At 43.5% G+C, this 22,256-nt stretch overlaps 1 protein-coding gene and 1 pseudogene across 2 annotated transcripts; both read right to left on the bottom strand.

Moving 5' to 3' along the window:
- Nucleotides 1-9,710: 9,710 nt before the first annotated feature.
- On the bottom strand, nt 9,711-10,708 carry LOC123430275 (annotated as a pseudogene).
- Nucleotides 10,709-12,584: 1,876 nt separating this feature from the next.
- LOC123429001 (alkane hydroxylase MAH1-like) lies at nt 12,585-14,371 on the bottom strand. 2 transcript variants are annotated; one of them, XM_045113072.1, is made up of 2 exons: nt 12,993-14,371; nt 12,779-12,868 (listed from the first exon to the last, which is right to left on the bottom strand). In XM_045113072.1, exons 1-2 carry the CDS (start codon nt 14,303-14,305, stop codon nt 12,817-12,819), a joined length of 1,365 nt encoding a protein of 454 aa, XP_044969007.1. In that variant the 5' UTR covers nt 14,306-14,371; the 3' UTR covers nt 12,779-12,816. The 2 variants fall into 2 exon arrangements, with proteins under 2 accessions (XP_044969006.1, XP_044969007.1); XM_045113071.1 differs by having other exon boundaries at nt 12,585-14,371.
- Between the last annotated feature and the right edge of the window lie 7,885 nt (nt 14,372-22,256).

Genomic DNA, 22,256 nt, shown 5'->3' with positions numbered 1-22,256 from the left:
AAGCTTAACCCGAGTGTTCCGCGTGCGCAACTGTTTTGCACCCGTTGTATGTGAACGTTGAGTCTATCACACCCGATCATCACGTGGTGTCTCGAAACGACGAACTGTAGCAACGGTGCACAGTCGGGGAGAACACAATTTCGTCTTGAAATTTTAGTGAGAGATCACCTCATAATGCTACCATCGTTCTAAGCAAAATAAGGTGCATAAAAGGATTAACATCACATGCAATTCATAAGTGACATGATATGGCCATCATCACGTGCTTCTTGATCTTCATCACCAAAGCACCGGCACGATCTTCTTGTCACCGGCGCCACACCATGATCATCCATCAACGTGTTGCCATCGGGGTTGTCGTGCTACTAATGCTATTACTACTAAAGCTACATCCTAGCAAAATAGTAAACGCATCTGCAAGCACAAACGTTAGAATAAAGACAACCCTATGGCTCCTGCCGGTTGCCGTACCATCGACGTGCAGGTCGATATTTCTATTACAACATGATCATCTCATACATCCAATATATCACATCACATCATTGGCCATATCACATCACAAGCATACCCTGCAAAAACAATTTAGACGTCCTCTAATTTTGTTGTTGCATGTTTTACGTGGTGACCAAGGGTATCTAGTAGGATCGCATCTTACTTACGCAAACACCACAACGGAGATATATGAGTGGCTATTTAACCTCATCCAAGGACCTCCTCGGTCAAATCCGATTCATCTAAAGTTGGAGAAACCGTCACTTGCCAGTCATCTTTGAGCAAAGGGGGTTACTCGTAACGATGAAACCAGTCTCTCGTAAGCGTACGAGTAATGTCGGTCCAAGCCGCTTCAATCCAACAATACCGCAGAATCAAGAAAAGACTAAGGAGGGCAGCAAAACGCACATCACCGCCCACAAAAACTTTTGTGTTCTACTCGAGAAGACATCTACGCATGAACCTAGCTCATGATGCCACTGTTGGGGAACGTCGCATGGGAAACAAAAAATTTCCTACGCGCACGAAGACCTATCATGGTGATGTCCATCTACGAGAGGGGATGAGTGATCTGCGTACCCTTGTAGATCATACAGCAGAAGCGTTAGAGAACGCGGTTGATGTAGTGGAACGTCCTCACGTCCCTCGATCCGCCCCGCGAACAATCCCGCGATCAGTCCCACGATCTAGTACCGAACGGACGGCACCTCCGCGTTCAGCACACGTACAGCTCGACGATGATCTCGGCCTTCTTGATCCAGCAAGAGAGACGGAGAGGTAGAAGAGTTCTCCGGCAGCGTGACGGCGCTCCGGAGGTTGGTGATGACCTTGTCTCAGCAGGGCTTCGCCCGAGCTCCGCAGAAACGCGATCTAGAGGGAAAACCGTGGAGGTATGTGGTCGGGCTGCCGTGGCCAAAGTTGTCTCAAATCTGCCCTAAAACCTCCGTATATATAGGTGGGAGGGAGGGGGGCCTTGCCTTGGGGTCCAAGGACCCCCAAGGAGTCGGCCGAGCCAAAAGGGGGGAGGACTCCCCCCCCCTCCAAACCGAGTTGGACTTGGTTTGGTGGGAGGAGTCCCCCTTCCTTCCCACCTCCTTCCTTTTTTTTTCTTTCCTCTTGATTTTTCTTCTCTTGGCGCATTGGGCACTTGTGGACTGTACCACCAGCCCACTAAGGGCTGGTGTGGCTCCCCCAATGCCTATGGGCTTCCCCGGGGTGGGTTGCCCCCCACCTGTGAACTCCCGGAACCCATTCGTCATTTCCGGTACATTCCCGGTAACTCCAAAAACCTTCCGGTAATCAAATGAGGTCATCCTATATATCAATCTTCGTTTCCGGACCATTCCGGAAACCCTCGTGACGTCCGCGATCTCATCCGGGACTCCGAACAACATTCGGTAACCAACCATATAACTCAAATACGCATAAAACAACGTCGAACCTTAAGTGTGCAAACCCTGCGGGTTCGAGAACTATGTAGACATGACCCGAGAGACTCCTCGGTCAATATCCAATAGCGGGACCTGGATGCCCATATTGGATCCTACATATTCTACGAAGATCTTATCGTTTGAACCTCAGTGCCAAGGATTCGTATAATCCCGTATGTCATTCCCTTTGTCCTTCGGTATGTTACTTGCCCAAGATTCGATCGTCAGTATCCGCATAACTATTTCAATCTCGTTTACTGGCAAGTCTCTTTACTCGTTCCGTAATACAAGATCCCGCTACTTACACTAAGTCACATTGCTTGCAAGGCTTGTGTGTGATGTTGTATTACCGAGTGGGCCCCGAGATACCTCTCCGTCATACGGAGTGACAAATCCCAGTCTTGATCCATACTAACTCAACGAACACCTTCGGAGATACCTATAGAGCATCTTTATGGTCACCCAGTTACGTTGCGACGTTTGATACACACAAAGCATTCCTCCGGTGTCCGTGAGTTATATGATCTCATGGTCATAGGAACAAATACTTGACACGCAGAAAACAGTAGCAACAAAATGACACGATCAACATGCTACGTCTATTAGTTTGGGTCTAGTCCATCACATGATTCTCCTAATGATGTGATCCCGTTATCAAGTGACAACACTTGCCTATGGCCAGGAAACCTTGACCATCTTTGATCAACGAGCTAGTCAACTAGAGGCTTACTAGGGACAGTGTTTTGTCTATGTATCCACACAAGTTTTGTGTTTCCAATCAATACAATTATAGCATGGATAATAAACGATTATCATGAACTAAGAAATATAATAATAACTAATTTATTATTGCCTATAGGGCATATTTCCAACATAAAGACCCTTTAGTCCCGGGTGGAGCCACGAACCGGGACTAAAGGCCCTTTTTCGGGCAGACCAGAAGGCGGGAAACAGGGGCCTTTAGTCCCGGGGCGTGGCTCCAATCGGGACTAAAGGGGGTCTTTAGTCCCGGGTGAAGCCACGCCCCGGGACTAAAGGCCCTTTTTCGGCAGACCAGAAGGCGGAAAGTAGGGGCCTTTAGTCCCGGGGCGTGACAAGAACCGGGACTAAAGTGTTGCCTATATAAACCCTCGCCCCTGCCCGCCATATCCCCTGTTTTTTGGTTGTTGAAGTGTGACCATGCCATGGTCTTGCCACTCTAGTTCATGCACATGACGTGTTCGATGAAATGGCCGAACCACTCTACTTAAGCTTTCTCCTCTCCAAGCTCGACCTCCAAGCTCCATTTTCCTTAATATTTGTCTAGGTTTGGCCGTGCACCAACTGCGAGCACCACCGTGGTGAGTCTCTTGTTCTTATCTTCTTTTTAAAATCAAAAAAATCTTACTTGTATGATTTAGATACATACCTGTATAAATTACTCACTTTCATTATTTTTTGTTATTATATAGTGCGATGGTTTTGGTATCCGCCTCCGTCGGCCCTCATCCTATCTATGATTCGGATGTGGTATATATTATCTTTTATAACTATTCGTTTTATTTAGTGTTTATGACAATTATGACGACCAATGTGACATATATTTTTTAATCTAGGAGGTATGTGAACCGGAAATTCCAACCCACATAAAAATTCTTGTCGAGAAGTTAAATTTGGTTGAAAAGAAAACAAATACTTGAAGAAAAAATCGAAAATAATTGAGGATAAGAATATGGAACTGGAGTTGCATGTCGCCGATGTCATCGATGATCGCAAGATGAAGATCGATGCGATGCGGTTGAAGATGGATGCAATGCGCTTGAAGATGGATGAAATGCGCTTGAAGATTAGGAACATTAGAAAATATGCCATTGATAAAGAGGCTTGGTATCATTATGCTGTTGGGTCAATTGTTACCTTAGTTGCGATTTTGATCGCATTTGTTGTTGCATTTAAATGTTTTACATAGTTGTATGTTGTTTTATGAGAGAACTTTATGTATTTACTTTTTGCAATAATAACATTTGATCACTACTGTTCTTTGCTTTAATGTGATGATGAACTTGTATTAATTTGGTCATATGTTCTGCAATGGTTTTTTGAACTTATTTGAACTCCATACTTTTTGTGTGTTTAAAATGCACCATTCAAAGGCACATCACAAAATTTCAACAATTTCTGACTTCATTTGGTATATTTCGTGCATTTACTTATTTTTTTGAGCTAGTTGACCCTGAAATTGAAAAGCACTACAAATGAACTCTGAAAATGTTGAAAGTTGGCATGCTATCATCATTTCACCCACATAGCATGTGTTAAAAAGTTGAGAGGGCTACGACAAAAACTGGATGCACATCGTGTACAAAACAGACAATCTCTCTCGAAGTATCAGGGTTTCGAACGAGAACTCATCTCTTACAAAGGGATTTCATTTTTTTGAACTTATTTGAACTCCATACTTTTTGTGTGTTTAAAATGCACCATTCAAAGGCACATCACAAAATTTCAACAATTTCTGACTTCATTTGGTATATTTCGTGCATTTACTTTTTTTTTTAAGCTAGTTGACCCTGAAATTGAAAAGCACTACAAATGAACTCTGAAAATGTTGAAAGTTGGCATGCTATCAGCATTTCACCCACATAGCATGTGTTAAAAAGTTGAGAGGGCTATGACAAAAACTGGATGCACTTCGTGTATAAAACGGATAATCTCTCTCGAAGTATCAGGGTTTCGAACGAGAACTCATCTCTTACAAAGGGATTTCATTTTTTTGAACTTATTTGAACTCCATACTTTTTGTGTGTTCAAAATGCACCATTCAAAGGCACATCACAAAATTTCAACAATTTCTGACTTCATTTGGTATATTTCGTGCATTTACTTATTTTTTTAAGCTAGTTGACCCTGAAATTGAAAAGCACTACAAATGAACTCTGAAAATGTTGAAAGTTGGCATGCTATCATAATTTCACCCACATAGCATGTGTTAAAAAGTTGAGAGGGCTACGACAAAAACTGGATGCACTTCGTGTACAAAACGGACAATCTCTCTCGAAGTATCGGGGTTTCGAACGAGAACTCATCTCTTACAAAGGGATTTCATTTTTTTGAACTTATTTGAAATCCAAACTTTTTGTGTATTCAAAATGCACCATTCAAAGGCACATCACAAAATTTCAACAATTTCTGACTTCATTTGGTATATTTCGTGCATTTACTTATTTTTTTTTTTGAGCTAGTTGACCCTGAAATTGAAAAGCACTACAAATGAACTCTGAAAATGTTGAAAGTTGGCATGTTATCATCATTTCACCCACATAGCATGTGTTAAAAAGTTGAGAGGGCTACGACAAAAACTGGATGCACTTCGTGTACAAAACGGACAATCTCTCTCGAAGTATCACGGTTTCGAACGAGAACTCATCTCTTACATGGATACTATGAAAATGAAAAGTGTTTGAAATTTAGTATATTCCATACATGCATTACATAAAAGGTTTAATACATTATTACATTATTGCACCAATATTCCTATCTATTATTTCTGTTTTTTCTTCTGGGTCGTAGCCATGGAGAATCTTCATCATTCAGTAGGATGCTTGGATCAGTTTTCACTTTGAAGGGGGAATTTCATGAAACTTATTATAATCTTCTGACATGTCTGTCTTGTCATCTACTCCCACGATGTTTCTTTTTCCTGAAAGAACTATGTGGCGTTTTGGCTCATCGGATGATATCTTCTTTTGCTGATTTCTTTTTTTCGTTTTTGTAGACATGTCCTTCACATAGAAAACCTGAGCGACATCATTGGCTAGGACAAATGGTTCGTCGATGTACACAACATTGTTGAGATCCACTGTTGTCATGCTGTACTTTTGGTCTACAACTAGCCCGCCTCCTGTCAGCTTCACCCATTTGCACCGAAACAAAGGGATCTTAAAAGTAGGTCCATAGTCAAGTTCCCATATCTCCTCTATGTACCCGTAATATGTTTCCAAACAGTGTCCATTCTCGTCTGTTGCATCAAAGCGGACACCACTATTTTGGTTGGTGCTCTTTTTATCTTGGGCAACCGTGTAAAATGTATTCCCATTTATCTCATACCCTTGGAAAGTACATATAGTCGAAGATGGTGGCCTGGCCAAACAGTACAACTCATCTCCAACGGTGTCGTCATTCATGAGATGTGTGTGTAACCAACTGCCGAAAGTCTTCTCGTGTTCCCCTTTAATCCAAGAGTCAGCCTTCCCCGGGTTTTCGGAGCGTAGAATATTCTTGTGTCTCACGATATACGGACCACCACCGTGGAATTGTGTAGAACTGTGTAGTGTGCTTGAGAGAAAGAATGCCCGTCCATACATACTTTTGCTTTCCTTCCTAGTGTGCCTTTTCCTGTCAGCCTACCCTCATACCGAGATTCAAGAACACCAATCGGCTTAAGGTCAGGAAGAAAGTCCACACAAAACTCAATGACCTCCTCTGTTCCATAGCCCTTGGAGATGCTTCCTTCTGGCCTAGCAAGGTTACGAACATATTTCTTTAAGACTCCCATGAACCTCTCGAAGGGGAACATATTGTGTAGAAACACAGGACCGAGAATTCTAATCTCTTCGACTAGGTGAACTAGGAGGTGTGTCATTATATTGAAGAAGGATGGCGGGAACAACAACTCAAAGCTGACCAGACATTGGACCACATCAATCTGTAACCCTGATAGACTTTCTCGATCGATTACCTTCTGAGAAATTGCATTGAGGAATGCACATACCTTCACAATTGCCAGGCGAACATTTTCCGGTAGAATTCCCCTCAATGCAACCGGAAGCAATTGCGTCATAAGCACGTGACAGTCATGAGACTTTAGGTTTTGAAATCTTTTGTCTTTCATATTTACGATTCCCTTTATATTCCACGAGAAGCCAGTCGGGACCTTGATACTGAAAAGGACTTCAAAGAAGATTTCCTTCTCTTCCTTAGTAAGAGCGTAGCTGGCACGCCCTTGAAACTGCCCTGGATGCATGCCATCTCTTCCTTTATGACGTTCCTGGTCCTCCCGTGCTTCCGGTGTATCTTTTGACTTCCCATACAAGCCCAGGAAGCCTAGAATATTCACGCAGAGATTCTTCGTCAGGTGCATCACGTCGATTGCCGAGCGGACCTCATGGACTTCCCAGTAGGGTAGCTCCCAAAATATAGATTTTTTCTTCCACATGGGTACGCGCTTATCAGGGCCGTTAGGAACAGGTTGGCTGCCAGGACCCTTTCCAAAGATTACTTTTAAATCTTTGACCATATCAAATACTTCAGCACCAGTACGGATGACATGCTTCCCCCGGGGTTCTGCCATGCCATTGAAATGCTTGCCTTTTTTCTTTAAGGGATGCTTGGGCGGAAGAAAACGACGATTGTACGGATACACATTCTTCCTACATTTGTCGAGATATATACTTTCTGTCTGATCCAAACAGTGCGTGCATGCATTGTATCCCTTGTTTGACTGTCCTGAAATGTTACTAAGAGCAGGCCAATCATTGATGGTTATGAAAAGCAACGCTCGAAGGTCAAATTCCTCTTGTTTGTGCTCGTCCCACACACGTACACCTGGTTCGGCCCACAGCTGTAAAAGTTCATCAACTAATGGCCTTAGGTACACATCAATATCGTTGCCGGGTTGCTTTGGACCTTGTATAAGCACTGGCATCATAATGAACTTCCGCTTCATGCACAACCAAGGAGGAAGGTTGTAGATACATAGAGTAACGGGCCAGGTGCTGTGACTGCAATACTGCTCCCCAAAAGGATTCATGTCATCTGTACTCAGACCTAACCATAAGTTCCTTGCGTCAGCTGCAAATCTCGGGAACTCTCTCTCGATTTTTCTCCACTGCCGACCATCAGCGGTGTGCCTCAACTTATCATCTTTCATACGATCTTCCATGTGCCATCGCAACAACTTCGCATGATCTTTATTTCTGAACAGACGCTTCAACCGTGGTATTATAGGAGCATACCACATCACCTTGGCAGGAATCCTCTTCCTGGGTGGCTCGCCCTCAATATCACCAGGGTCATCTTTTCTGATCTTATACCGCAATGCAGTGCATACTGGGCATTTATCCATATTCTCGTACTTCTCACCGCGGTAGAGGATGCAGTCATTAGGGCATGCATGTATCTTCTGCACGTCTAATCCTAGAGGGCAGACAAGCTTCTTTGCTTCGTACGTGCTGGCGGGCAATTCGTTCTTTCTTGGAAGCACCTTCTTCATCAGTATCAGCAACTTTTCGAATGACGAGTCAGTCACACCGGTCTCTGCCTTCCACTTCAGCAATTCCAGTGTGCTACCCAGCTTCTTCTGGCCATCTTCACACCGGTTTTTGAAGGGGGAGTTCGAAGAAGAAGTTTATGTCAAGCAACCACCGGGGTACATCAAAGAAGGAGAGGAACACAAGGTGTTGAAACTACACAAGGCATTATACGGGCTATGTCAAGCTCCTCGGGCATGGAACATCAAACTTGACCGTACACTGGTTTCTCTTGGTTTTGAGAAAAGTCCACTAGAGCACGCTATGTATAAGCGAGGCAAAGGCAATGATCGTCTATTAGTGATCATCTATGTTGATGATCTTTTGATAACCGGAGCAGATGAGGAGGAGATTGCTAGATTCAAGCTACAAATGAAGGAGCTATTCAAGATGAGTGATCTAGGGATCTTGAGTTACTATCTCGGGATTGAGGTACAACAAAAGCCTGAGGGGATCACACTATGTCAGGAGGCATATGCAAAGAAGATTCTTGAAAGCTGTGGTATGGAGGACTGCAAACCAATTTTTGTTCCGATGGAGCCTCGTCTTAAACTTAGCAAGAGAAGCAAAGCACCCGTGGTTGATACAACGGAGTATAGGAGTGTGGTCGGAAGCCTAAGGTATCTTGTGAATACACGACCAGACTTGGCCTATTCCGTTGGCATAGTGAGTCGCTTCATGAAAACACCCATGAAGGAACATTGGGCGGCTGTGAAACATATACTCAGATACATCAAAGGGACAACAAACTTCGGTTGTGTCTATTTGAGAGGGAAGAAGAAGGAGATGGTGGAGCTACTTGGCTATAGTGATAGTGACCTGGCAGGAGATGTGGACGACCGTAAAAGTACCTCGGGAGTGGCATATTTTTTGTGCGGGAGCATAGTGAGTTGGCTATCACAAAAGCAAAAGGCGGTCGCATTATCATCCTGTGAAGCGGAGTATATTGCAGCTGCAACCGCGGCGTGTCAAGGTGTGTTTCTAGAAAGGCTACTCGATGACCTCACAGACAAGGAACCAAAAGGAGTGGTGCTCAATGTTGACAACAAGTCTGCGATTGCTCTATGTAAGAATCCAGTGCATCATGACAGAAGCAAGCACATTGATACGAGGTATCACTACATACGGCAGTGCGTGGAAGAAGGCAAGATTGAAGTCAACTATGTTTGCACCGATGATCAGCTTGCAGATATCCTGACCAAGTCTTTGGGACGACAGAAGTTTACAGAGATGCGGAGAAGGATCGGCGTCCAAGCTATGAGGACATCGTGTTTAGGAGACTGATTGTTGGAAATAACCACGGTCAAGTAGTCCTGTCCGGATCGGACTAGGAGAGGTCACCAAGTACGTATAGGTGTAGGTCAATTTTTCTCCTATATACTCCTGTTGCTATATATCAGCGCCTCGTGTTTTGTCTCGACCAAGCGTGCAAGTTCCAATCGATAGTAAATCCGGCGGCTTGTTGTTTGGCGTGTAAGCTTCATGTGTATGTGCTAGCTGATCAGCCAAAGGATCCATCCAGTTGCCTGCCTGGCTGCTTAACTAGGCTATACGTGCGTCTTCTCCAGCAAGTCTCATACGCTGCATCTCGTCGGAAAGTATACGGCGGATCACAGCGTTGAGGTCGGGCCTGTGCCAACAGCCATGTCCTACCGAGAATATGTTGCCGTACGTCGTCGCCGCTTCGGCTCATCTCCGACCATGTGTTGAAGAGGTCCCACAATGTCGTGCCGTCCGCGGCCGCATGGCTGAGCGACATGGCCACCACGAACACGCCGTCGGCGAGCTCGGTGACCTGGACGGCCAGGAGCGGCCGGCTGGGGTCGACGGCCGCGTCCGCGCTGAGCATCCCGTTGAGAGGGAAGAACGAGGAGACAACCCGCGGGATGACACGGAGCGGGCCGGAGATGTCGGATACGTCGACCCCGGGCGCCACGGCGTGGACGAACTCGGTGCCTGCTTCGTCCCCGCAACGGAGCGAGATCGTCAGCCCCGGCAGAGCGCCCGCGCTGGCCGCGGGCGCGACGGCGAAGCGGCCGGCGAGGGGGTAGAATCGGTCCAAGGCGCGCGCGAAGGACGACGCGAGGTGTTGGACGGCGCTGGCCGGAGGCGGAGGCTTGGGCAGGAGGAGTCCATGCTGGCTGTAGCCCACGGTGATCCGCCGCAGGTCCCATGGCGTCAGGTGGACGGTCTGCGGCTCCGGCGACACTGAGCTCTTGTCATAATCCGGCTTGACCATACCATGCGCCTGGAGATGATCTGGACACCGCCGCATTCCATTTTGATCGCCCAAAATGTGAGTTTCAGTTCAGGAACTCGATCGTGCTTGCGTGTTTTGTCTTGTGTGCGATTAGGGTGGGCGATATAGTCCTTATTTGATATCTTTTTTATTTTGGTTTGCGGTGGCCTCTCTCAGCAGCTATAGCGCATAATTTTCTAAAAAATAATCATTTTGTCTCATGTCTGTGATTTTTAATCTTATATAGAGTTATGAACAGAAGAAATGACGTGGTCCGATGACGATAGGATCCCTCGTGACATTTGTGTTGGGATGATAGGGATATATGCGGTCGTTATCCTCACCTAGATAACTGTATGTCCTTTATCATCAAGCTAACCAATGACTTCCCGATTATTACGGTATGTATTTTTTGTTAGTCAAGTATGACGTGTTTTTTTTTTTGCTTTAGTTAACCTTTAATTTTCTTTTGTACAATTCGACTAGTGTGTTCCCTGCCATGCAAGATTTGCTGTCTTAGATAAGTTTCATTATAAAAAGAAGGACAGTACACATCCTAAGATAGCCCACATAAGAACAAAGCATTTCATGTTTGTTGTCAAGGTAAAAAATGATGAAGCTCACACATATTTTGGTTGTTCTAATTGAAGAGCATTTTGCAAGGCATATGGGTTGAACGAGGACATGAACATTACCTTCGATCTTGGTAATGATGATGTCCATGATAATAATATAGAAATTTGGGTGCATGCGGAGGATGACTTGATTTCAGTTTTACCTCCAGGTGCGTTTTGTCAACAGATTTGTTAGATAATTTATATTGATTATTGAAAAGTATCTTGTACTCATACCGACTAAATTTCTTTATTTTTAATTATTAGCTTATTTCCGTGCTACAAGAACTAAACGGGAGATAGTAGATCGGACCTACTACAGTTCTGGCTCTGAGCTTACTTGGTTGGAAACAAATCATCTCATCTCGTTTGTTCATGATGTTGAGTATCATGGTAAATATAACATGACTGGCAACATTTATCATGGATATATGCCACTAGTGCACCAGTTGACCCCTTATAACATCACTTCAAACAACTTTGTAAGAGTTCTTTTTACAATTGCATCACTGGTCCATCTTTTTCATACATTGTTCTTAAGCAAAACTAGTTTAGCTAACTACATTATTATTAATTATGTTCTTCAACAGCTACTCCCGCCAGAGACCGTGCCTAAATGAATGTTTACCATCGCTGATTTGCATATGGTTAGCTTACGCCCAATGTATATGAGTTACCCTGGTAAATCCAGAATATCTCAAAGTGAAGAAACCCTGAAAAATAAAAGGATGGAGCAAGGCAATGAAAGCATCCACGCAACCACCAGGACATGATATCTTGATTGCTAGAGATAGGTTGATCATGCCATAAGTTGGAGATAGGTTGATCTGTATTCTTCAATACGGAGATGTACGAGTTAACCTTTTTTATACTATTTTACCTAGGAGAGAGCAGTAGTTAGTGTTTCTAACTTATGATAGCTTGATCACTTGCTAGTATAATAACAACCAGAATGATGAGGAGTTCACCTTTTTTATGCTATTTTACTTAGAATGATGAAGAGTTGATTAAGATGATGATGAGTTATTATATGACATATACCAGTATAAATTAGATGGATGCAATAGACCAAGTAGAATTAGAGAAAAATACGATGTTGCGAACTTGGTCTCTTGCATCCATCTAATTTGTACTGATGTTGGATGTTGTTCTTTCATAATTTATACCGATGTTGTATATTAATATGTGTAACGCGCTGGTCGACCCACGCATTCATGGACAAATCCCCATCTGAAAAAAAAACCTAAACCCCAAGATTTAGCGGTGCTAACGCATACGTGGCTGCCTTTTAGTCCCGATCGGTGTTACCAACTGAAACTAAAGGTCCTCATGCCTTGGCGCCCCAAAACGACCACATGGAGCTCCCTTAGTCCCGGTTCGTAACGCAACTGGGACTAAAAGTTGGAGCCTTTTGTCCCGATTGCTCTGTCCCGGTTGCAGAACCGCGACTAAAGGCCCTTGAGAACCGGCACTGATGCCTTGTTTTCTACTAGTGATTGCACAGAATCACACACATTCACTATTCCTTGTCATCACTTACATACATATATTTATTGTATTCATAATATCACCTACATACATTCATTAATAACATAAAATATAAATTAGCATGAACATATGCCTTTATAATTTGGTAATAATGTAGTTGTTTCTGGCGTAGCGTTGTACGTATTGGTGTGCATAAGTACGATTATAGATAAAGAGAGTATAGTGTTACATGGCTCGCTTCTTTAGCTTAATTTTGAGCCCATTTTTCATCTCAAGAATGCAAGATGACTTGGGTTCGATACTCTGGCCTTCCAGCACCTGCACATCAAAGTTCCATACTGTTGCAGCGATCACAGTCTTCATCTGCATAACCGCAATTTCCTTGCCGAGGCACAGCCTTGGGCCCGAGTTAAAGGCCAAGAACTTGTGAGATGGTACGTACCTCAGTTTGTTGCCATCTTCCGAGAGCCACCTATCTGGTTTATAGTCTAGGCAGTCTTTACCCCACATGCCCTCCATTCTTCCCATGGATTGGATACAAATAAAGATGGTGTCGCCAGAATGCACCTTATGGCCACTCGGCATGATATCATTGGTGGCTACCGTCTTGCGCTCGATAGCTGCTGGTGGGTACAACCTAAGAGTCTCGTACAAGACGGCTCTCAGATAGACTAGAGATTTGGTCTCGGTGGGCTCAAAGATCACAATGCCACCTGCACTAGATGCTAGTTTTCTTGATGCAATGGGTGAGAGTTCATTGCGGATGTTTGACACGATGTTAGGGTTTTGGCCAAGCTTGTAGAAGATCCATGTCAAGGTTGTTGCAACTGTGTCCCTTGCAGCGACCAAGTAGCTGATAATCAATGCACGAGACAATTCATCGTTGGTGTAGTCAGGGTCGTTGTGGAAGGGAGACATAATATCCGCATGTAAGTGTTCATTACCAATATGGCATTTGTTGCTCTTCGACCTGTCCAACATTTCCACAACGAACCTTCGTAGAACTCCGTGTGCCGTGCTGAGCTTTCTCTCGGGGCCGATGTTTAGCCGCCTCATCAATTTCCAGCAAGAAGTTGGCATTATGTGCCTAAAAAATCCTACCTCCATGACCGTGTCCAGGGCCCGTGCGGCGTCCATCGGAGGCATGTCAGAGGATAGGAGGCCGGGGTCCACGCCAAAGAGAGACGTAGCGGCCAGGTCAAACATAAACCTTGACATAATTTCCTGGACATTGAACGGGGTGCCGACGCTCGCCATTTCGGTGAAGAATGGGAGGAGGTTCTTCTCTGTCTTGTGGAGGCAGTAACTAGCAGTGTTGTCCAGGAACTGTGGACTGCTCAACACACCCTTGATTTTTGCGCGTTGCCGACGAGCTGGCTCACCGTCAATGGTGAAGATGCCGCCACTCATGATGTCGAAGATAGCAGCGAACTCTTCGCCCTTTGGAAAGTTGGCGTAGTTGGTCGTGAAGATGTGTCGGACGTTGGCAGGGTCGCACGTGAGGAAGAAGCGCATCCCAGTCCCGGGTGGGCCGTGCGCCCTGAAGTTGCGCCCGGATCCTGCGAGGACCCGGGTGCAATAGTCATGCATGTTGTGGCGGTTGGCCACGAGGGAAGGGAACATGTGTAGTATTGGCCAGTTTGTGGGAAGCTCTGCTGATGTGCAACTAGCCCTGGTGTACAAGTAGTACAGAGGAGGAACAAGCAGCAGGAGTAGTGTGTAGATGGGTAGCTCTTGCAAGAATAGAATTGGCATTGTTATGGGTACGTAGTGTGGGATATATATGCCAGCTACTACGTAGATGCATGCTTCAATGGAGATGCGTTGCTTCATCGTATATATAGACAAGCTCCCTCCAATGAAAAAGGGAAGATGGACAGGGATTTTTGGCAACTAGGTGCACGGAGAAAAAAGAAATGAGCGATGTTGTTACACGTCCCTTTTTAAAAAAAATGTTGTTATATGTCCAAATTGTAGGCCCACTGAGTTATTGTAAAAACGATGAAAAAAAGACAGGCTGCCCTGATGCATGATCCTCCTCAATACAATACAGCAACCACCTTCATGCCGCCTGATTGCTATATGATGGGAGCTAGCCTAGCTAATGATCCAACTACCCTGGAAAAGATAGAATGTGGACAGGAAAGCAACAAGATGAGAAGAAGAGATCGACACTGAAGAGGGGCCGAGGCAAAGAAGAAGAACATATCTTTTGCTTTTTTTTTGGGGGGGGGGGGGGGGGGGACAAGACAAAGACATGGCTCTCGGCCCCGCAAAAGAATGTGAAGGGACGCGACCTCTAAACATGCAGGAGACTGTAGTGTCATGACGAGGAATGTGACAAAAAGACGCGACGACCGACTACGAACGACAATGAAGCGAAGCTTCTGCTCGCTGATGCAAAGCTAGATTTCCTGCTAGCTGATGCAAAGCTAGATTTCCTGCTAGCTGATAGTACTTGTGTGGACGTGTACTAGTACTAGTTCTTGTAGCCAGAACAAGCACACAAATACGTACGTACGTAGGCAACCAGCAATCCATCTATGCTTCCATCGATTGGGAACGTGTTTGATGGCCACAGGCGCCGTGTCTAGCCGGTTTCTTTGATTTATGGATCTCACGGTTAAAGGGGTAAGGCTGCACTTTTCTTTCTTCAATGAAGAGTAATTTTATTGGCTTATAATGAATCATCAAAAGGTACATAGCATAATGTGCACACACCCGACACCTACAAGATAAAAAGCACATGGTCAACACCAATATTCACACACGTACGTAATAGTCCGACAACTCATATAAGACCAAACGTTGTAAGTAGGGGAGGAGAAAAAAGGCCCAAAGCGATCAACGTGCCATCGGTAAACTATAAAACTGACATATTTGCACCAACCATTTCATGACACCGCATGAACAATGTGATTCTTCAACAACAACCACTTCAAAAAGGAAGCCGCACTTAAGTGTCACTATTAGACGTGGAAAGGTATTGAGGATCGATTTAAAAAAAAGTTAAGCTGCTGGAAGGGCAAGCTTTTATCTTATGGAGGTAGGCTCATACTGGTTAACTCGGTGCAAACGAGTATGCCGATGTTTCTCCTATCTTTTTTCGAGATAACGGTTGGGGTGCGAAAAAGATTGGATTTTTATCGATCACCCTTCTTGTGGCAGAGTGATGAGATCAAGAGAAAGTACCGGCTTACTAGATGGGATATCATCTGTAGACCGAAGGAGCATGGGGACCTAGGAATTGAGAATTTAGAGGTTAAAAACAGGTGTTTGCTCAGCAAGTGGTTGTTCAGACTATCTGTGCAGAATGAAGGCATGTGGGTATAAATTGTAAGGAACAAGTACATACAAACTAAGAACTTAGCCCAGGTTACAGTCAGACCCAATGAATCGTCATTTTGGAACGGTTTGATGAGGACGAAAGCAGTCTTTTTCCAAAGAACTAAGTTTATCATTGGAAACGGAGAGTCGACGAGATTCTGGGAGGATACGTGGTTAGGGAAGATGCCTCTCGCCACCCAGTATCCACAGCTCTATAATATTGTTCAACATAAAAAGACGTATGTTGCTACAATATTACGATCTGTGCCTCTAAATATACAATTCCGAAGGTCTTTAGTTGGTGATCGATGGACTGCGTGGCTGCATCTTGTGAAAAGGTTGATGGATATCAATCTCTTTGACGAGCGAGATAATGTTCATTGGAAGTTGAACATGAATGGCATCTTTTCGGTAAAATCTATGTATTTAAATCTCATAGATTCGTTGCCTATACCCAATTCAATTCATATTTGGAAGGTCAAGATCCCGTTATGAATAAAGGTCTTCATGTGGTTTGTCCACGAAGAAGTTATTCTAACGAAGGACAATTTGGTAAAACTTAATTGGGCGGGTAGTCAGAGATGCAGCTTTTTGTGATCACAATGAAACCATCAAACACCTCTTTCTTGAATGTCCGATGGCTAGGATCTTATCGTGCTCACTCCATATAGCCTTTAATATCAACCCTCCTAATAGTATACACACGTTATTTGGACGTGGTTAAATGGGGTAGACATAAATACCGCAAAGCACATACGGTTGGGAGTATGTGCGTTACTTTGGCCTATATGGAACTACAGGAATGATCTGGTGTTTAACAGACAAATTTCTACAAAAATTTTGCAGGTTATCTATAGGGCCAGTGCCATGATCCGTATGTGGTCGTTATTCATTCCATCGGAAGCTAGGGACCTTTGATTACTGGGTCTGCCCGTTGGGAGATGGTAGCTCGGGATATCTACAATCGGTTTGGATGGCGGTCCAGTAATAGGATAGGTGGTTAGTCATCTAGTCCTATTTTAGGCTGTTGTGGCATTTTTGGTGTTTAATTTTATTTCAATACTTTGTTTCATCTTGTACTGAACTTCAGACCTGTTTGTGGTTTTGATTAATAAATGGTTGCATCCATCTATTGATGCAGAGGCCGGGGGTCTTCCTCCTTTTTTTAAAAAAATAAGTGACATCACTAGATCCAACCACAAGCCCCAAAGCGATCAACCTGCGATCGGCACCTATCCAGTTGTTGGCTTCATTATTTTTAAGTCTGACTCTATGCCTTCTCTAAAAACTATAAGAATGATCATATCTGCACAAACCATCGCTTGACAAGGCAGGGCAATGCTGTTAATAACATAATGACGTAAGAAAAACATTGGCATCGTCAGGTATCACAACGAGTCTGACCTAGTCTTTCACCTCGGAGCTCAAAAATAGTTGCTCGAGTAGCACCCATCAATCAAAGTTACTCATATGTTAACGCAATCACTCTCGATGATCCCAGCAGCTGCATGTAATGCTACCGTAGTCACTACACAATAATTCATCCGCGTCAAGTCGTCATCCATAAGTTGAATCTCACCACACAAGTCAACCTCCGGATCAGGAGAGGTGAACCCTCCTAATAACCTTTCGATGACCACTTCCATCTGGAGTTGTGGGAAGTCCCTGCAGTGCAATTTGCAGTCAACAACGTGGCCCACATCCAACAGATAGCCTCACGCACCCCCATCCTCCGACGACACATCCAATTGGATCTGGCCGGAGACCAACCCACACACATCAATACCCAACCCTCCACGGCTCCACAACCCTCGAGGAACAGGCCTCCCCCACCCTCCCGCTCCCGTCGGAGCGACGAGCGGAGGGAATGGGAGCCAACACCCTCACCGGCAAGAGAAGCCAGGAACCGCCCGCGAGATCGCCTCTTCGGGGCAGTTAGAGAAAACGATTCGAGGGGGAGGGGGTTTATGCGGAAATTGTGACCAAAAAACTCCAATGTTGCGAGAAGTGGCAGTGCATCACTTGTCAACCCCTGGGGAGGTAGGAATGATATTTGCAAGGGGTAACCTTAGTAGTGATTTTGGTCAAATAGACATGAAACACAAATCGTATTGTCTATCTCACGCACGGTTTAGGCCGGACCAAGTGTGGGCAGGGGCGCGCCTTTCTTTGTTTTTTCTGTTCTAAAATACAAAAAATGTACAGGAATTTTAATTTTCTTTTCGAAATTCCAAATATAGTTCGTCAATTTAGAGAATCTTCAAACTCTTCATAAAATCAGAAAATATTCACAGATTCAATAAATCTGTTTGTCTATTCCAAAAACAATTCACAAATTTAGAAATGTTACCGGTTTGAAAAATAAGGTTCATTAAAAAAATGATTGTAATTTTGTAAAATGTTTGTGTATTCTGAAATTGTTCGTCACATTGAAAAATGTTCATGATTTTGACATCAATAAATGTTCACAAATCTTAAAAAAATTTAGTAAATCAATAAATTTGTCCAATTGGAAACAAAATTCAAGATTTTCAAAACGTTCGAGACATGTAAAAATATGTGTGAATTCAGATAAACGTTCATGCTTTCAAAAATAATTCCTGAACTAGAGAAAATATTCACGATTTCAAAACATGTTCATGAATGTGTAAAATAATTTTACACTTAAATAAATGTTGTTGTTTTTTATGAATTCTCAGGAACTGGGAAATGTTGTCTATTTGAAAAAGTATTCACGATTTCAGAAAATGTTCATGATTGCAAAACAAATGTTCGTAAATCAGAAATGGTTTGCGGTTTCAAAAAACGTTCATGATTACAAAACAAATGTTCATGAAAACAGAAAAGGTTCATGATTTCCAAAAATGTTCATGAATTTAAAAGGATCTTCGCAAAGTTGAAAAGGAAACGAAAAAAAGAAAGAAAATAGGAAAAAGCAAGAATAAAAATGGGAAATATATAAAATAAAAAATGAACAAGAAAAGGGGGCAAAAGGAAATGGAAAAAACCTAAAGAAAACTAATAAATCCAGTCTGGGAGAATATTCCCAAAACCTGATGAGGGATCATGTGTTTCTTGGGCTAGCCCAAGTTCAGGTAGCAAGTGAGGGGGTGTGCATTTGGTCGACAACTATGGATAGACGTGATTTTTTTTGAAAATGAGGCATCGCCCCGGCCTCTGCATCGAGCGATGCATGCAGCCATTTTATTAAGTACGAAGTAGTCTGAAAGAAATACAAAAAAGTTCGAGTAGCCTAAGAAAAAAACATAAGAACAGAGTTACAAGGCGACCAAAATGCCCACACCAATGATACCCATCGGTATACAAGACTATGGCCCTATCCTATTAGCATGCCGCCATCCATATCCGTTGAAGATAACCTGAGCTACCATCTCCCATCGGACACACCCAGTAACCGAAGGCTCCCTGGTTTCCATAGGAGTGAGTAAGGACCACATGCGGATCAAGGTGGTAGCCCTGAAGATGACCTGCAAAAATTAATATAGTGTATTCTGTTAAAAACTAGATCATTTCTGCAGTTTCATATAGCCCACAGAATAGCACAAGTTCCAACCCGAATTAGTTTGGCATAAAGTACATTAACCCCGTCCAGCCACGTCCCAAATAACATGTTAATGCTAGTAGACGGGGCAATGTTAAAAGTAATTTGAATTGAACGCCATAATAGTTTAGCCATAGGGCAGTCCAGAAAGAGGTGCTTAATCGTCTCATGCGTCTGACAGAAGCTACATCTTTTATTTCCTTTCCAGTGTCTTTTAGCCAAGTTATCCTTAGTTAAAACAACTCCTTTGTGAACAAACCACATGAAGATTTTAATCTTAAGGGGAACTTTGACCTTCCATATATTCATGGACTTAGGAATAGGCGACGTATCAATAATATGGTCATACGACGTATCAATAATATGGTCATACATCGATTTCACTGAGAAAGTACCATTGGTGGTCAACCTCCAACGAATACTATCAGGAAAATCAGACAGGGTAACATCCATTAGCCTTCTGACTAGATGTAACCATCTAACCCATCTATTTCCGATCAAGGCTCTACGAAATTGAATGTTGAGAGGAGCCTCTCGTAACACTGTCGCAACGGATGTCTGTTTTCGCTGTGCAATATTATAGAGTTGGGGATACTGTAGAGCCAAGGGCTCTTCTCCTAACCAAGTATCCTCCCAGAATCTAGTATTTTCACCATTGCCTATGATGAATCTAGTCGTGTTAAAGAAAGCAGCCTTTGTCCTCATGAGACCCTTCCAGAAGGGTGAATCGCCAGGTCTCGCAGTGACCTGAGCTAAGGTCTTTTGCTGTAGATACTTGTTCTTTAGAATGTGTATCCACATCCCTTGAGATTCGACGGACAGTCTGAATAGCCACTTGCTAAGCATACACCTGTTCTTAACCTCTAAATTTTCAATCCCCAAACCTCCCTGATCCTTGGGTCGACAAATAATATCCCATCTAGCCAGTCTATATTTAGTCTTTACCTCATCACTCTGCCAGAAAAATCGAGATCGATAAAAATCCAACCTTTTCCGCACCCCAACGGATACTTCAAAAAAGGATAGAAGAAACATTGGCATACTTGTCAACACTGAGTTGACAAGAACCAATCGTCCTCCGTAGGATAATAGCTTGCCCTTCCAGCAGCTTAGTTTTTTCTTAAAACGATCCTCGATACATCTCCACTCCTTGATGGTCAACTTCCGGTGATGAATGGGAATTCCTAAGTATGTAAACGGTAACTTACCACCCTCACAACCAAAAATTTGATTATACATGAGTTGTTCTGCTTGTGCATCCCCAAAGAAGAAGAGCTCACTTTTATGAAAATTAATCTTCAACCCAGATAGCTGTTCAAATAAGCATAGTATGAGTTTCAAGTTTCTGGCCTTTTGAGATCATGTTCCATGAAAAGGATCGTGTTGTCCGCGTATTGTAGGATCGAGACACCCCCATCAACTAGATGAGGTACTAGTCCCCCTACTAAATCTTTGTCATTAGCCCTCCTGATCATTAGCTCCAACATGTCCGCAACAATGTTAAATAAGATGGGTGACATAGGATCTCCTTGTCTAAGTCCCTTAAGTGTCTGAAAGAAATGACCAACATCATCATTTACTTTAATACCGACACTACCTTTTTTTATAAAACAGTCTACATGTTTTCGCCAAATATCGCCAAACCCTTTCAGACGGAGAGTTTGTTGGAGGAAAGACCATTTGACTTTGTCGTATGCCTTTTCAAAATCAACCTTAAATAAAACTCCATGGAGCTTCTTGGAGTGCAATTCATGAAGGATCTCATGCAGTACGACAACCCCTTCAAGAATATTCCTACCAGGCATAAAAGCCGTCTGCGAAGATTGCACGACCGAATGTGCCATCTTAGTTAGCCTGTCAGTTCTCACCTTTGTGAAAATTTTAAAGCTAACATTCAGCAGACATATAGGACGAAATTGTTCAATTCTGGAAGCACCCTCTTTCTTCGGTAGTAACATTATCGTACCAAAATTAAGATGAAAGAGTTGTAGGTGTCCAGAGAACAAATCATGGAACATAGACATAAGATTTGCCTTAATAATATGCCAACATTTCTTATAAAACTCAGCTGGGAACCCGTCCGGCCCAGGAGCTTTTACCGTTTTTCATACCCTCAATCGCCTGTAGCACCTCTTTCTCTAGGAATGGTGCGGAGAGACTCTCATTGTCGGCTTGTCCAACTTGAGGAATATCCGCAATCTGATGCTCGTCCATAGACACAGAGCTATGATCTGGAGCATCCAACAACCGTTTGTAGTAGTTTGAGATATATAATTTAAGATTCTCATGACCTACTATGGTACCCTCGTCCTGCTCAAGCTGTAAGATTCTATTTTTCCTACGTTTGCCATTTACAATTAAGTGGAAAAACTTTGTGTTGTTATCCCCGTGGATAATTGCCCTAACCTTGGCTCTGGCAGCCCATTTCATTTCCTCCTCTCAAAGGAGGGCACGAACTCTTTGTTCGGCTTCATACTTTGATGACCTTTCATGTTCATCCAACATGCAGGTCTCTGCCTTACGATCCAGAGCATCTATGAATTGGAGCAGTCGGTCTTGCTCATCCTTATAAATCCCCGAAACATTCTTAGCCCAACCTCTCAAGAATTGTCTAAGGTGTTGGATTTTATTTTGCCAAACGTCTACACTAGATTTCCCACCCGTATCCTTGCTCCATTCTCTAGCAATCATGTCAATAAAACCCTCACGTGTGAACCAACTTGATTCAAAGGAGAAAGTATCTCTTTTTCCTTTGTGAGTGGCATTGCCAGAATCTAGCAAAAGTGGAGTATGATCAGATATAGCCCTGTGCATAGC

The sequence above is a fragment of the Hordeum vulgare genome, chromosome 2H (genome assembly GCF_904849725.1).
Source record: "Hordeum vulgare subsp. vulgare chromosome 2H, MorexV3_pseudomolecules_assembly, whole genome shotgun sequence".
NCBI classification, from domain to species: domain Eukaryota; kingdom Viridiplantae; phylum Streptophyta; class Magnoliopsida; order Poales; family Poaceae; genus Hordeum; species Hordeum vulgare.
The sequence above is the reverse complement of the archived record's forward strand: the minus strand, read 5'-3'. Positions and strand labels throughout refer to the sequence as shown.

What these genes read in the sequence shown, in the direction of transcription:
- LOC123429001 (XM_045113071.1), bottom strand. Translation starts at nt 14,305, where the DNA reads ATGCCAATTCTATTCTTGCAAGAGCTACCCATCTACACACTACTCCTG.